This window comes from Coregonus lavaretus, assembly GCF_964263955.1.
Source record: "Coregonus lavaretus genome assembly, chromosome: 4".
Taxonomy (NCBI): Eukaryota; Metazoa; Chordata; class Actinopteri; order Salmoniformes; family Salmonidae; genus Coregonus; species Coregonus lavaretus.
The window spans coordinates 42,555,334-42,571,305 of record NC_139991.1 but is presented as its reverse complement, the minus strand read 5'-3'; the positions used below and the strand labels follow the sequence as shown (position 1 = coordinate 42,571,305).

Genomic DNA, 15,972 nt, shown 5'->3' with positions numbered 1-15,972 from the left:
TCGAGTCCCTTATCAAGTTGGCTTCACGCATAGACCAGCGTCTGAGAGAGAGAGAACAAAACCATAGACCGCTCACCCTAGTTCCTATCGGTTCCAACTCCGAGTCTCCACCTTTATCCTCGCTGGCTCCACCAGAACCCATGCAGGTTGGACGCATCTCCCAGGCTGAGAGAGACCGCCGGATGAGGGAGCGATGCTGTCTATATTGCGGCAAACCGGGTCATTTCCGCTCCACGTGTCCCGGGCTCCAGGGAAACGCACTCTCCCGTGCAGGCCTGGGAGGACTGTAACGGGAAACATAACCTCCTCCCATCCATCCAACTCCCGCCTGCTCATTCCTGTTACCCTTTCCTGGGACGACCACGAGGTTTCTCTTCAAGCCTTGGTAGACTCTGGAGCCGCAGGTAACTTCATGGATGGGATCTGGGCGAAGGAGAATGGCGTTCCTTCTGAACCTCTAAGTGACCCCATAAGGGTTACTACGTTGGATAGAAGTCCTTTGGGATCTGGACTTGTCACTCGTGCCACTACCCCCTTACGACTTTCAGTTTCCCAACACAAGGAAGTGATGAACTTTCATCTGATCGCCTGTTCCGAGTTTCCTCTCGTCCTTGGCTATCCCTGGCTTCACAGCCATAACCCTCACATCGACTGGTCTGTGGGCACTATCAAGCAGTGGGGTCCCACGTGCCAAGCCACTTGTATCTTCCCGAGTTCCCAGAGTTCTCCTTCCGAGTCTCTAGAATCCATCGACTTGTCCCGAGTTCCCGAGTGTTACCATGACCTCAAACTGGTATTTAGCAAACAGAGGGCCACCAAACTACCACCCCATAGACCTTACGATTGCACCATCGACCTGTTGCCGGGGACCTGCCCTCCCAGGGGTCGGATCTTTTCCCTTTCTCCTCCCGAACGAGCTGCTATGGATACCTACATCAAGGACGCTCTGACAGCAGGCCTCATGCGTCCATCTACCTCGCCGGCGGGAGCAGGGTTTTTCTTTGTGGCCAAGAAAGACGGCGGATTACGACCTTGCATCGACTACCGGGGACTCAATGCCATAACCGTCCGTAACCGGTACCCGCTACCTCTTATGGCCACAGCCTTTGAGCTGCTCCAGGAAGCAGTTGTCTTCACCAAGCTTGACCTGCGGAACGCATACCATCTTGTGCGGATCAAACCCGGGGACGAGTGGAAGACCGCTTTCAACACGCCTACTGGTCACTACGAATACTCTGTGATGCCCTTCGGCCTGACCAACGCTCCGGCTGTGTTCCAAGCGCTCATAAACGATGTGCTTAGGGATATGCTTAACATCTTCGTGTTTGTGTACTTGGATGACATCCTCATCTTTTCGAGCTCCCTTCAAGAACACACTAAGCATGTCAGACAAGTGCTCAAACGCCTCCTAGACAGCCATTTGTACGTTAAGCCGGAGAAGTGTGAATTCCATTCCTCTCGAGTACAATTCCTGGGATTTATAGTGGAACCCGGACGAGTCCAGATGGACCCCAAGAAGGTAGAGGCGGTAGCGGATTGGCCCACCCCCAAGTCCGTTAAGGAAGTTCAACGTTTCCTGGGCTTCACCAACTTTTACCGCAAGTTCATCAAGAACTTCAGCTCGGTGGCAGCCCCTCTCTCGGCGGTAACCAAGGGTGGCAACACAAGGTTTCTGTGGGGAAGAGAAGCTGAGACGGCCTTCCAAGGACTCAAGCAGCGCATCCTCTCTGCTCCCATCCTGACACTACCAACGGCGGAGGAACCTTTTGTGGTGGAGGTAGACGCATCAGAGGTTGGGGTTGGAGCTGTCCTGTCTCAGAGGGGTGAAGACAAGAAGCTTCATCCTTGCGCCTTCTTCTCTCACCGGCTTACCCCGGCCAAGAGGAATTACGATGTGGGGGACCGTGAACTCCTAGCGGTTAAGATGGCATTGAAGGAATGGAGACACTGGCTCGAGGGGGCTTCACAACCGTTTCAAGTGCTTACGGACCACAAGAATCTGGAGTATATCCAGCAGGCGAAGCGGTTGAACGCCAGACAAGCTCGATGGTCTCTTTTCTTCAGCCGATTTCAGTTTATCCTCACCTATAGACCCGGGTCGAAGAATCTCAAACCGGACGCCTTGTCACGAATCTACTCTCCTGCCATTCGAGAAGATACTGACATGACTGTCCTTCCGGCCGCTAAGATCGTGGCTCCGATCTCGTGGCAAGTGGAGGATACCGTGAAACAAGCTCAAGCCATCGAACCGGGCCCTGGTGGAGGTCCTGCTAATCGGTTGTTTGTTCCCAAGGCAGCAAGATCCCAAGTCCTTCGGTGGGGGCACTCCTCTCGCCTCACCTGTCACCCGGGCGTAGGCCGCACCTTGGAGTTCATCCAGCGTAAGTTCTGGTGGCCCACCATGAAGGAAGACGTTGCCACTTTCATCAAGGCCTGTTCCGTGTGCTGCCAGGGCAAATCTTCTCACCTTCGCCCTCAAGGACTCCTTCACCCTCTATCTATTCCCCACCGACCCTGGTCCCATATCTCATTGGACTTTATCACTGGCCTTCCTCCGTCCCATGGTAATACTACGATCCTAGTCATCATCGACAGGTTTTCTAAGGCGGCCAGGTTTGTTCCTTTGACCAAATTACCTTCTGCCAAGGAAACAGCTGAGTTGGTGATTAACCATGTGTTCCGAGTCTTTGGGATCCCGCAAGATATGGTTTCCGACAGAGGTCCCCAGTTCGCCTCAAGGTTTTGGAAGGCCTTCTGCCAACTCATAGGGGCCACGGCCAGTTTATCTTCCGGGTACCATCCGGAGTCCAATGGCCAAACTGAGAGGATGAATCAGGAGCTGGAAACCACCCTCAGATGCATGGTTTCCAACAACCCGTCCACTTGGTCATCCTTCATTGTTTGGGCCGAGTACGCGCACAACACCTTGTGCTCCTCCTCCACTGGTATGTCCCCGCATGAGTGTCAGTTTGGCTATGCGCCTCCATTGTTCCCGGACCAGGAGGCAGAAGTCCGAGTACCTTCAGCCTCGAGGTTCATCAGACGCTGTCGGCTTACGTGGAAGAAGGCACGTCTTAATCTTCTGCGTTCCTCTCAGCAGTACCAACGACAAGCCAACAGAGGTCGCCGTCCCGGTCCTACCCTGTACCCCGGCCAGAGAGTATGGCTCTCAACTAAGAACCTACCTCTACGGGTGGAGTCTCGCAAGCTGTCCCAGAGGTTCATCGGTCCCTTTAAGATTGCCAGGAGAGTCAATCCCGTTACTTTTCGCCTGCACTTACCCAGATCCCTTAAGATCAATCCAACATTTCACATTTCTTTATTAAAACCTGTTGTTTTTTCTCCCCTTATTCCGGCAGGCAGACCTCCCCCTCCGCCCCGTGTCATCGGTGGCCAGTCGGCTTATACCGTCCACCGGATACTGGATTCCCGCCGGGTGCAGCGGTCCTGGCAGTATCTGGTGGACTGGGAAGGCTACGGTCCCGAGGAGCGCTCCTGGGTTCCTGCCAAGGACATACTGGACCCTGACCTCATTCGTCAGTTCAGGGCCCTCCACCCTGAGAAGGCTGGTAGGAACGTCAGGAGCCGTTCCTAGGAGGGGGATTCTGTCAGGTTTTGGCCATGACTGTTCGGGTTTTGGTCACTAGATGTCCCCATTGCACCTTTTTTGTACCTTTTGTTTTTTCTGGATCTAATTATTGTTTGCACCTGTAGGTCATTCCCTTGTTAGTATTTAAACCCTGTGTGTTCCTCAGTTCCTTGCTCAGTGTTTGTAAGTTAGCACCCAGCCCCAGCCCAAGCCTTGTGTTATATTGATATTTCTCTGGTGGGATTTTTCCAGAGGTTCTCTGGTTTAGTTATTGTGTTCTGTTTGAGTAGTCTTTTGAGGTTTGTTTTTTCCCTGCTGTTTTTTACCACTTTGTGGAGTTTCTTTGTTTTTTGGAGGTTTTCCTCTTTGTGCCTCTTGGCTTTATTTTTGGACATTGTGGATTAAGTTTCTTTGCCTGAAGATTTTGTTCTTTATTAAACCACCATCTCTAGTACTGCTGTGTCTGCCTCATCTTCTGGGTTCTGACAATTATTAGTGACGGTTTCTCGCACCGGGTCGTGACAATATGGTAAGATTTGCCACAAGTGAAAGTCATTATTATTGTGAGGAAAGATGATAAGCAGGATTTTAAAGTAGATTGCGACTTAGCATAGTGGAAAGAATTTTAGATGATATCTTATCAAGTGCCAATAGTCTTCCCCTCCACCCCCTGTCCTGGCCCATGTCAAAATAGGACAGTGTTAACAACTCAGTAGTGTGTTCAGTGAAGTGAAACTTTCTCAGTGCAAAGTTCAAAGTGTACTTTAAGTTCACAACAAACACAGCTGGATCCTATCTGTTGCTTTACATGGGTATAGATTTTTGGCCTACCTCACAGTCCCTGCTGGTCACATGCCCTATGACCTATGTACTTCTCCTCTCCTGCCAGTTGCCTGCTCCTGGAGAGAGTTGGATCAGAGAGGTAATAATTAGCTCTCTCTGTTCTACTGTCTGGAACATTGAGTGCTGTGCTATACTCCAGTCCACCTGGGCCTGTTCCACACTAACAGTCTCTGGAAGACGAGGGTAGAGCCCTACCGATATCTTTTCTTGGGTCCGATTCCGATTTTTTGGGAGGCAAAACGTACCGATGTCGATTATATCTGCCGATACACTGTTTTACAGTGGGTAAATGAAAAAGTGTCATTTTCCCACACTGAATTCTCATAAATTACCATCCAAAAGAGCAATTGTCCAATAAATATGCTTCAAATGTTGATTTCATACATTGTGACAATAATTGTGACAGTAGTCCCCTGTAGCTCAGTTGGTAGAGCATGGCGCTTGCAACGCCAGGGTTGTGGGTTTGTTTCCCACGGGGGGCCAGTATGAAAATGTATGCACTCACTAACTGGATAAGAGCGTCTGCTAAATTACTAAAATGTAAAATGCAATGACACATCATGAGAATGCCCGCAAGTGTTCAGATAAGCATGAGTCCCTTTTTTCATCCTATTTATTGAATATTGGTTATTGCTGGAGTTATCGGCCGATACCAATATAGCGTTAAAAGGACAAAATCGGCTGATAATATCGGTGAACTGATATATCGGTCGGGCTCTACAAGTGAGTGAAGTTGGCTTGATTCTTGCCTAAATAACTCTAAGTTTTGAGGTGACATTGATGACACAGTGAAAATGAATGACAAACAACAGTGAACATTCATTCAATATGAGCTAGAATTGATCATGGCTAGTTTTGGGGTTTCATCAGTAAACTGCTGGTCTGTAATCTATTGCTGAGGAGGAATGTTTGTTTGGGTTAAGCTGGATCTACATGCCACTCCACTCTATCTTAACAGCAGTAGCCTTGTCCAACTCAACTCACACTCTTAAAATACTTGACTGCACACTACACTCTGTGTGAGCTGATGTAGACGGTGACGCACACAAACACACGCAAAGTATAAATAGACACAGCACTGTTGTGGGACTGACAGTTTTCACCCGCTCATGATATTTCAGTTGTGGATTGTTTGTTCTTCGTGACCTCAGTAGGGAAGACACTTTTGTCAAGTAAAGTAAATCAGCTCTCATTTAATTTATTGTTGCTTTGAAAGATATGTTAACACAGCAAGCTCTTTTTTTATGGGTCTGTTTTGTTATACTGAACAAAAATATAAACGCAACATGCAACAATTTCAACAAGTTACAGTTCATATAAGGAAATCAGTCAATTGAAATAAATTCATTAGGCCCTAATCTATGGATTTCACATGACTGGGCAGGGGCGCAGCCATGGGTTGGCCTGGGAGGGCATAGGCCCAACCACTTGGGAGCCAGGCCCACCCACTGGGGAGCCAGTCCCAGCCAGTCAGAATTAGTTTTTCCCCACAAAAGGGCTTTATTACTCGCTCCGACTGGCCGTTGGACTGAGGGTGGAAACTGGAGGACAGGAGACCAGCTGGCGCTTGCCCAGGAGTCTTGTTCTGCGCACAGATCGTGCAGGCGGCGACGAACGCGGAGACGTCAGGAACCATGGTAGGCCACCAAAAGCATTGTTGCACAAAGGCCAGGGTCCGACGGGAGCCCGGGTGGCAGGCAAGCCTGCAGGAGTGGGCCCACTCCAGGACCGAGGAGCGGACAGTGTCAGGAACAATCATCCGGGGTTCGGCTGGGAACGCTGCGCCTCCCCGACCTACTTCCCTATTCCCCAACTGAGAGCTGTCGCCAAGCACGAGGTGGAAGGATTGTCTCGGATTCCGGGGTTGTAGCCGTGGGGCTATATCGGCGTGATAGTGCATCTGGTTTAACATTCTTGGATCCCGGTCGTTATGAGAGGGAGAAGTTGAACCGGGTGAAAAGCAGGGCCCACCTAGCTTGCCTGGAATTGAGACGCTTGGCAGTGCGGAGATATTCCAAGTTCTTGTGGTCTGTCCACACAATGAACGGATGTTCCGCTCCATCCAGCCAGTGCCTCCACTCCTCCAACGCCATCTTCACCGCGAGAAGCTCACGATTCCCCACATCGTAATTCCTCTCCGTGGTGTTGAGGCGATGGGAGAAGAAGGCGCAGGGATATAACTTGAGGTCCAGGACCGAACGCTCGGACAGGACCGCCCCCACTCCGACATCTGAAGCATTGGCCTCCACCACAAACTGGTGGGATGGATCAGGATGAACTAAGATGGGAGCAGTGGTGAAACTGTGTTTGAGGTCCAGGAACGCCCGGTCAGCAGCTGGGGACCATGTGAACGGAACCTTGGGAGAGGTGAGTGCAGACAGGGGGGAAGCCAGGGTGCTGTAACCCTGGATAAAGCGCCGATAAAAGTTGGCGAATCCCAGGAAACATTGCAGCTGCATTGGCTGGGGCCAATCCACCACTGCTCTCACCTTCCCGGGATCCATCAGTACACTCCCTGCAGCGATGATGTAGCCCAGAAAGGGGATGGTGGAGCGATGGAATTCGCATTTCACCGCTTTCACAAAAAGCTGGTTCTCCAGGAGGCGTTGGAGGACCTGTCGGACGTGGAGCACGTATTCTTGGGCGGAGCGGGAGAAGACAAGGATGTTGTCGAGGTAGACGAAGACAAACCGGTTCAACATGTCGCAGAGAACATCATTAACCAGGGCCTGGATCACAGCTGGAGAATTGGTAAGGCCAAATGGCATGACCAGATACTCGCAGTGACCACTGGCCGTGTTGAAAGCAGTCTTCCACTCGTCCCCCTCCCGTATCCGCACCAGATGGTAGGCGTTCCGTAGGTCCAGCTTGGAGAACACGTTGGCCCCCTGGAGTGGCTCGAAGGCTGAGGAGATGAGTGGTAGCGGGTAGCGGTTCTTCACCGTGATGTCGTTGAGGCCCCGGTAGTCGATGCACGGGCGCAGGGTTTTGTCCTTCTTCTCCACAAAGAAGAACCCTGCGCTGGCGGGAGAAGCAGAAGGACGGATGAACCCGGCAGCTAGGGAGTCCTCAATGTAGGTCTCCATAGCCTTGGTCTCCAGACCCGACAGAGAGTACAGTCGTCCCCGGGGCGGAGTGGTGCCTGGGAGAAGGTCAATTCCGCAGTCATAGGGTCGGTGCGGCGGAAGCAAAGTTGCCCGGGCCTTACTGAACACCTCCCGGAGGTCCTGGTACTCCGCGGGAATGGCGGATAGGTCCGACTGGTTCTCCCACAGCAAGATGGCATGAAAGAGGGTGCAAGTAACGGGAGAGGAAAAGTTATCCGTATGGCCCACCAGAGTACTCACTCCTACCAGTGAACCTGGTCTTTTAGTGGACAGGTGGACATAAAATGACCAGTAGTCCCGCAATACAGGCAACTCTTCGTGTGAAGCCTGTATTGCCTTTCGCCTGGAGACAACCTAGCTCTGCCTAGTTGCATCGGCTCGGGAAGAGGTGAATTGGCAGACTTCGGAGACTCTCAAGGTTACTCGAGTCGCCTCGGGTTCTCTCGGCAACGGAGCCGTCGGGGACTTCCGGGATACCTCGGAGGCAAGGTGGAATCCTTCCTCTCCTTCCTTCGTTCCCATAGTCGCCCATCGATCCGAATGGTCAAGGAAACGAGCGAGTCGAGATCCGTCGGTAGTTCCCGGGCTGCAAGCTCGTCCTTTACTTCCTCCGATACTCCGTGCAGGAACATGTCGAACAGCACTTCCGGGTTCCAGGCACACTGAGCTGCCAAAGTGCGGAAATCCACTGCATAGTCTGACACACTGCGGGATTCTTACCAAAGCTGGAGTAACTTCCGGGCAGCCTCACTCCCGGACAATGGAGAATCGAATACCTTCTTTACCTCCTGCATGAACTCCTCCAGACTAAATCATACGGCTGACTGTTGTTCCCACACGGCCGTAGCCCAGGCGAGAGCCCTCCCGGACATCAGCATGATGAGGTACCCTATCTTAGAGCGGTCCGAGGGGAAGGAGGAGGGCTGCAGCTCGATATTGAGCGAACACTGAGTGAGAAATGCCCGACAGGTTCCTGACTCTCCAGCAACGCGTTCTGGTGGACGTAAGCGGGGTTCTCGGGAAACCACTGTGGCCGGGGAGGCCGCGCTGCTAACAGCAGGGTTACTGAGGGGCTGGGAGGTTACCGTCGTGGTAGGCTGCCTAACAGACAACCTGTGGAATTGCTCCAGCAATGTGTTAAACGCTCGGTCATGGCGTTTGGCCAAGGTCTGGAACCCTTCCATGAGACCACGAAGCAACTCCTCGTGCCTTCCAATGGTGGCTCCTTGGGAGGAGATGGAGTTGCGGAGCTGGTCCGAGTCTGCTGGGTCAGTCATGGCCAGTTCGTACTATCACGTTTCAGGAGAAGACCCAGATGCAGAGTGTCGAAGTAACAAACGTTTATTTCAAAAATAGGGGGCAGGCAAACGACAGGTCAAGGGCAGGCAGAGGTCAGTAATCCAGATCAGAGTCCAAAAGGTACAGAATGGCAGGCAGTCAGGGTCAGGGCAGGCAGAGGTCAATAATCCAGGGTGGTGTGACAAGGAACAGAACGGCAGGCAGGCTCAGGCTCAGGGCAGGCAGAATGGTCAAAACCGGGAAAACTATAAAACAGGAACTTGAAAAAGACAGGCGCAAGGGGAAAAACGCTGGTAGGCTTGACAAAACAAAATGAACTGGCAACAGACAAACAGAGAACATCGGTATAAATACACTGGGGATAATGGGGAAGATGGGCGACACCTGGAGGTGGGTGGAGACAATCACAAAGACAGGTGAAACGGATCAGGGTGTGACAAAAACCAAATCGAAACTGTGTAGAATTGACAGTGGACCTACATTCATACAGTTTCTTGACTTTGTCCAGCTCCCTAATAATCAACTAAATGAAAGCTATAGAGGGAGCATTCAAAATTCCAAAAAAGATGGATAGAGGACTATTTTTTGCAAACTTTGACGGCGAGGAAATATTAAAACAATTCAGTGCGGCCCTCCGGACCTCGTTGAAGACCGAATGCGGCCCCCCGTGGCAAAAATAGTGCTGATCCATCTTTTCTCTAACATAAATAAAACTTGAATGAATCTGTCACTGTCTCTCACAGAGAAACTATGCTTCACTTGTCTGAATAGCAGTATTGATTCTGGTTAAGCTGCTGCTTCAAAAGACTCAATGACCATGTCCAAACGTTCATATCCACTGTCTCTGCAGATGGTTTGAAAGAAGAGGGCTAAAATGTCAACCCCTGTATAGATCAGATTTATATCACCATGTGTTATCGTTAAACTTTTATTTAACTGACTAATAACAATACTGTAATAAAAGAAGCCCTAACTTGTAGCCCATCCGGCTTCCATGGAAACAGCTGTGTCAAGTATTATGGGACACTGCAGATATTTGGAGCTTGGCAGTCTTTTGTCTTATAGTGCTCCTTTTCGGTGACCCACTGAGAACAGCTGAGACTAGTGTTTTTGCTGATGTTTTATGTTTTTCATTCAATATTAGAATATGTGTCCAGATTTCTCTATTGAGGCTTATGTCAAATGTAAGTGATTTGCTTATTTTTACATGTTATAAAAGTACAGACTCATAGTTATGCTGCTTTAAAAGTTGATAAACTTGTTAATCCACTTAAAAGACAAGTAGGATAAAATCCTTTGCAAGATTTTGATGATTGTCACACTTCCTAGAGAGAGAGTTCTTCTTTGTTTACGCCCATTCAGCATTGTTCACACCCTCTTAAGCTATAGCCCCACCCCACCCACGCAAATGAGTCAGCATGGCATTGTCCTCCAGAAAGTACTCGCTCTACTGAAACCCAGCTAAATTCAGGGCAGCAATGTTTTTGAGAGCTGTAGCAACACTTTTTCAGTTGTCCATAGCTATATCTTTCCAAAAATCCAGGGTAGCAAAGATGATCTATATACTGACAAGGGAAAATCTCATTCTGTTATAGACAGAAGCCTGTGACATGACAGACCAATCAGGACTCATCTCTCGGCAGGTCCAACCAAACCCATTATCTCAGCCAATCATGACTAGCCAGGAAGGATCCTGTCTTTCTCCCTGTATAGCTCAGTGCTTTCTCCATTGGCTAAAATCATAATTTAATTTACAGATCCCATACACGTTTGTAATTAAGGCACATGAAAGTTCACATGTTCAAGAAAGCATTTAAAAATAATAATACAAAATAATAATAATTAAACGGCCCTACTGTGAAGTAGGAACCAGCGTCAAACGCCTCAGATCCTGTAACCGTTCACATATTGCAGATGGGAAGAGTTTAGGAGTGCTGTGTCTTCTGTATAACCCATAAAGGACATGATTTATGAATGTTTTGGCTGATTCTTTTTTTTGCTTATGCAGGAGAATCATGAGCAGCAACTACAGTGTCTCCCTGGTTGGCCCGGCCCCCTGGGGCTTCAGACTGCAGGGAGGAAAGGACTTCTGTCTGCCCCTCACTATCTCACGGGTGAGTGTCTCTCTCTCTCTCTCTCTCTCTCTCTCTCTCACACACACACATGTTCTGTCACCCCCACCCCAAATCACATCACACACACTCAGGGCTCTAAAGTGCGACAACATATTTTACTGTGCGACCAGGAGTTTTTATTTTGGAAGCACTGTGCGACTATGGAAAAAAATCTCCCAGATAATAATTGTGGTAATGATAAGGTTGCGCTGTACCGTTGTTTCCCAAGTGCCCTAGAGAAACAAGTGAGTGCAGATTCGTTAGCGTCATGGTTATACCATTACTACAGCGAAAATGGCTTACTTCTAGTCCAACCAGGTCAAAAGATCTGACCCATATTACCAGCGCAACATTTTTATCGCATTTTACATTTATAAACCATGTTGTGGACCGTTCTAAAACTACTTGATGTTGTTAACCATTTGTTTACACTTTGTTCAGTCATGTTACCTCATTGGCTAGCTAGCTAACAACCTGGTAACTTTACCAGTATATCCAAACATTTGGGGGCACAGAAAGAAAGGAAAAGGGATAGCTTCTTCAGGAGATCAATGATCATAGCAATGAATGAATGACCGATCTCTTGCATGTCCTCATCACAAACCTGACTTTTTAAAGAGACAGTGTACAATTTTTTATGGAATGCATCTCAATAGGAAAATAGTGCTTTTACACAATGTAGAAACCTAATGTTCTACAAATGACTTTGTAATTTCAATGAAAGGTATTTGTATCAACATTTTAGCTTTTATAATAAAGTAATGTATTTACAGTGTTACATATTAGTTTCTAGGGCACATCATTCATACAGGCCAATATAGGCTGTAAAATCTTATTTTCTGGTGCTCCTAAATTTCATGTGATGCTCCTAACTTTTTAAAGTTGGGCACACCAGCACTACCAATGAATTAAAAAAAAAAAGTAGAGCCCTGCACAAGCTCACACTCACAGATACGTGTCCTCTCAGCCATGATACTCACCTCACAGGAATGGCATTAATGCTCGCTATGCCATCTGGCTCCAGAGTGATGAAAGAGCCTGTGCCATAGATCCAGTATGTGCCACTCACTGCTGCTTTCAACCACACAACCTCTACTCTGACAGCTTTAACTGCAAAGTCCCCTCTGACATTTTAATGGCCTCTGTAAATCTCCCTCTGTCTCTATCTTTGTGCCTCTCATGCCATTTTGATCTGACATATCCAAATAGCAACCACCGTATTCCCATATTCCCAGAACTTTCCACAATCTCTGTGAAGAGTATTGGCTTTGCTCTACCAATCTGCATGCCATTTGATATTCTGTCAGTCAGTCTGATGAGATAGTGCTGGTTCTTAACACTATGTCTCTAGCTCTGGATTCATACACAGTAGGGCGGTCCTCCTTGTCACAGAGCACTAGATGAATCTGTCTGTCTACGGCCAGGGCAGGAACTCCTCTCAGTTCTCCGGAACCCTGCGGAGAAGCAGTGGTTCTGTAATATCTGTCTGGGCCGTAAATTAGGCTGACGTCTGGCACTGGCTGGGTTCTGCTGGGGCTGAGAGGCCTGGGCTGGGAGAGGAGAGGAGAGGAGAGAGGATCAGGAGAGGAGAGAGGATCAGTACGGTGGCAGGTAGGGTTGGGCGGTATCCATATTTTCATATCGTCATACTGTCCTTTCTCATCCCCGTATTTATGTTATTACCATCTTAGTACACTAGGGGACACTAAAAACACAAAAAAGCACATTGGGCGTCTTTTTTATTTAACCTTTATTTAACTAGGCAAGTCAGTTAAGAACAAATTCTTATTTACAATGACGGCCTACACCGGCCAAACCCAGACGACGCTGGGCCAATTGTGCGCCGCCCTATGGGACTCCCAATCACGGCCGGTTGTGATACAGCCTGGAATCGAACCAGGGGGTCTGTAGTCTGTAGTGACACCTCAAGCACTGAGATGCAGTGCCTTAGACCGCTGCGCCACTCGGTCTAAGGCACTGTGCTAATAAAATGAGCACCAACTAATAGCGAATTTCAATAGAGGCTGCTAGATAAACATGATAATGAATTGCAAAGACAGGCAATCCAGCTCATAAAGTTATACAAGTATAGGTAGTAGTTACCTAATGTCATTTTTGTGAGTTTGGACATAAACAAGCAAATGTGAATGAGAGACATTGTGCAAAATAACAAAGTTTTGATGCATGCTTGCCTGAAGTAAGAACGGTACTTTCTCTGGAGCAGCATGTGTACACGCTGTGTCTGTGTGGATCTGTGTGCAGCTGTACAAATAACTAATCTGAAGAGCTTTGACTTCTCAAACGCGGTAGAAAGCTAAAACTATATGATGCCCCGTCTCCTTATTAATTCAGCCACTTACTTAGCTAATTAGCAAGTTAAATCAAACAGCTCCCGCTTTCTCCCGTGCTGTTTACAAACAAACACGTGATGACGCAACTGTTCTGGGGAACTACGGTAAGATTGAAAAACGTCAAATAAATCATTTTGACAGTATTGACGGTATTGAAAAACCATCCCGTGGCTTTTTCCAAATACCCCGTTATACGGTATACCGCCCAAGCCTAGTGGCAGGCCTGCTGTGTAAAGAATGGCTCTGCTGCTGATAAATGGTTCTGACTCGCCGTGGGTACACACTGTTTGTGTTGCTGCTGTGAGAAAGAGGAGGATGGGACTCTCACTAACACTGCTTATTAATTGATAGTGACTATGCTTGGCTAATAGACAAGCCAATCTCGTCAGTGTATGACTCCAGTTATCCATTTATACAGCTATTAAATTGGTGAATTTCCGTTGAAGTGCCTTTGTCAATAGCACAGCAGTATTATGCTCTGCCCCTCAGCCTTGTAACGAGTGTTGATGATAGAGCCAATTTGCTGTAGCTCTATGTCTGCTTAGGAAATTTGCACTTCCTGTTTTGAAAGTGAAATTGGTAAGTGATGCTGGGGCCAGTTTCCTTATTTTCTCGGTGAAAGGAATCCTAGTATGGATGGAAAACAAAAGATATGAACTATGAAGCTAAATGTGGTCGTAACCATGTTGGTATCAGTTCATGAAATGTAATGTTACAGACATATATAAATAAAATAAATAAATAATATGCCATTTAGCAGACGCTTTTATCCAAAGCGACTTACAGTCATGCGTGCATAATTTTATTTTTTTTGTGTATGGGTGGTCCCGGGGTTCGAACCCACTACCTTGGCGTTACAAGCGCCGTGCTCTACCAGCTGAGCTACAGAGGACCACATATCTGGACATGCAACTGCAATTTTCTTTTTAACATAGCTTTTGAAATGCAATATTCCGTTTTCAGAAAGTTGAATTAGGTCTGTAAGGACGAATCACAAACCCCCATAATAGCTTTAAATATCTATTCCAGCACACATTTTAATAAATCAAGTGGGAAGAAATCCTCTGAGAAGGTGTCTGGCCAAGTTACATATCACCTCAAAGATTGATACACACTCAAATCTAAAATGTCAGCTTTGAGCTTGGTGGTTTGGCAGCATTGGGTTAATCTTACTTTGGGCATTGTCCAACTGTCTTAGAATACTGCTTTGTGCAAACCAAAGTCTGAACTGAGCACCTGAATACGAAAACTGATAAATCATCCACTTCACAGACAATTCCATAAATGTACATAAAATAAAGTTATATGCACCGTAGCGAATGTATGGCTGGGTCTGTTGGGCATGCATTTCTCAGACAGAATTTTGATACTGATAGATTTCTTAAAGCTGGAATCCATAGCGGTGAAGCGTCCGTTTGCGATATTACAACAACAAAGACATTACTTCAAACAATGAACACAGTTTTTTCACTCAGACATCATTGTACCTGCAATACACCAGCAGAGTATGTACTACACATTTATTTTGAGAGAAATACAGACAGTACTCTACTGTATGTTTACATCTCGAGGCATTTTGCGTATGGAATACATACAATGCCGTGGGAGTAAACAGATCCATTGTAGAAAATTGAAGAGGCTGTAATCACAGGGTGGTGGTGGTGGCCTGGCCACCCAGACAGAGATACACACTGTATCTCTCATTGACAGTAAAAGGCTTTGTTTTCACCCATGTCCCAAACCACACCCCCACTAGCCCTGTAGCTGTGTTCAGCTGGCTGGGGTAGCTCAGTTGTCAGCATCAGTAGGCCCAGTGGAAACATTCTCTACTGTTCTGATTTCTCCACATGCAGGAGATAACGTGAGGACAGCTATGGAAAACATGACTCCGCACCCACCCAGGGGGTACTGAACAACACAATATACCCTGCTCTGCCCCAGCCCCAGCCCCAATCCACATAAACACAATAACACAGAAAACACATACTATAGTTAATTTCTAGTACAAACCAAACCAAATGTCATGCTTCTTCCTTTGCAGAATGACATTGTTTTAGGACTCTTTTTTAAAATGTGCACTCTAGATATAAACTATATTTACTTAGATGCTGTAAATTGTCTGAAGTCTTTACAAGGCATCAGGGCGGTCAGTATCGGTCACATGTCTCAGATGGCCTGTCCAGCTGAGAGGCTGACAGGCTGAGCGGTCTCCCTGATGGGCCTTAAGTGGGACCTGAGACTGGCTGCTCTCCTTCTCTTCTCCTGGGGTATTTACAGGCTTATAAATGTTTACTGAGGGCTGTTCTAGGGGCTTGTGTGGACACACAGCGTCCTAACGTGTCTAACAGAATGTCCATGGCACGCTGAGTGCTAGCTAGCTGCCCAGCTGGCCCCAGTCATTTTAAGTGGTCTGGTGGGCCAGTCCAGGGACACGTGGAAGGACACGGTCAGTCAGTCAGCTCAGTGACGCACCAGAGCTGCAGAGAGCCCACCACAGCACAGCCTTCTGGGAGGAAGGGGAAGTTATTTATACCCACCACATTTATGAGAGAGAAAGAGAGAGAGAGAGTCTCAGCAGTAAAAAAAAGGAGGGAGGAATGGCAAGACAGTGAGAAACCTGGAGGTGGATGTGATAGATAGACACTGCTCTGGCTCGGTGTGAAAGAAAA

The 15,972-nt window shown here is 47.8% G+C and overlaps 1 protein-coding gene across 1 annotated transcript in view; it reads left to right on the top strand.

The window, feature by feature from the left end:
• pdlim5b (PDZ and LIM domain 5b) overlaps positions 1–15,972 on the top strand; it is an 89,223-nt gene that overhangs the window by 4,973 nt on the left and 68,278 nt on the right. The window contains exon 2 of the mRNA XM_084159197.1: positions 10,847–10,952. Within this exon, the coding sequence (XP_084015323.1) occupies positions 10,854–10,952 (99 nt within the window). The 5' untranslated portion in view covers positions 10,847–10,853. The remainder of the gene's footprint in view (positions 1–10,846; positions 10,953–15,972) is intronic.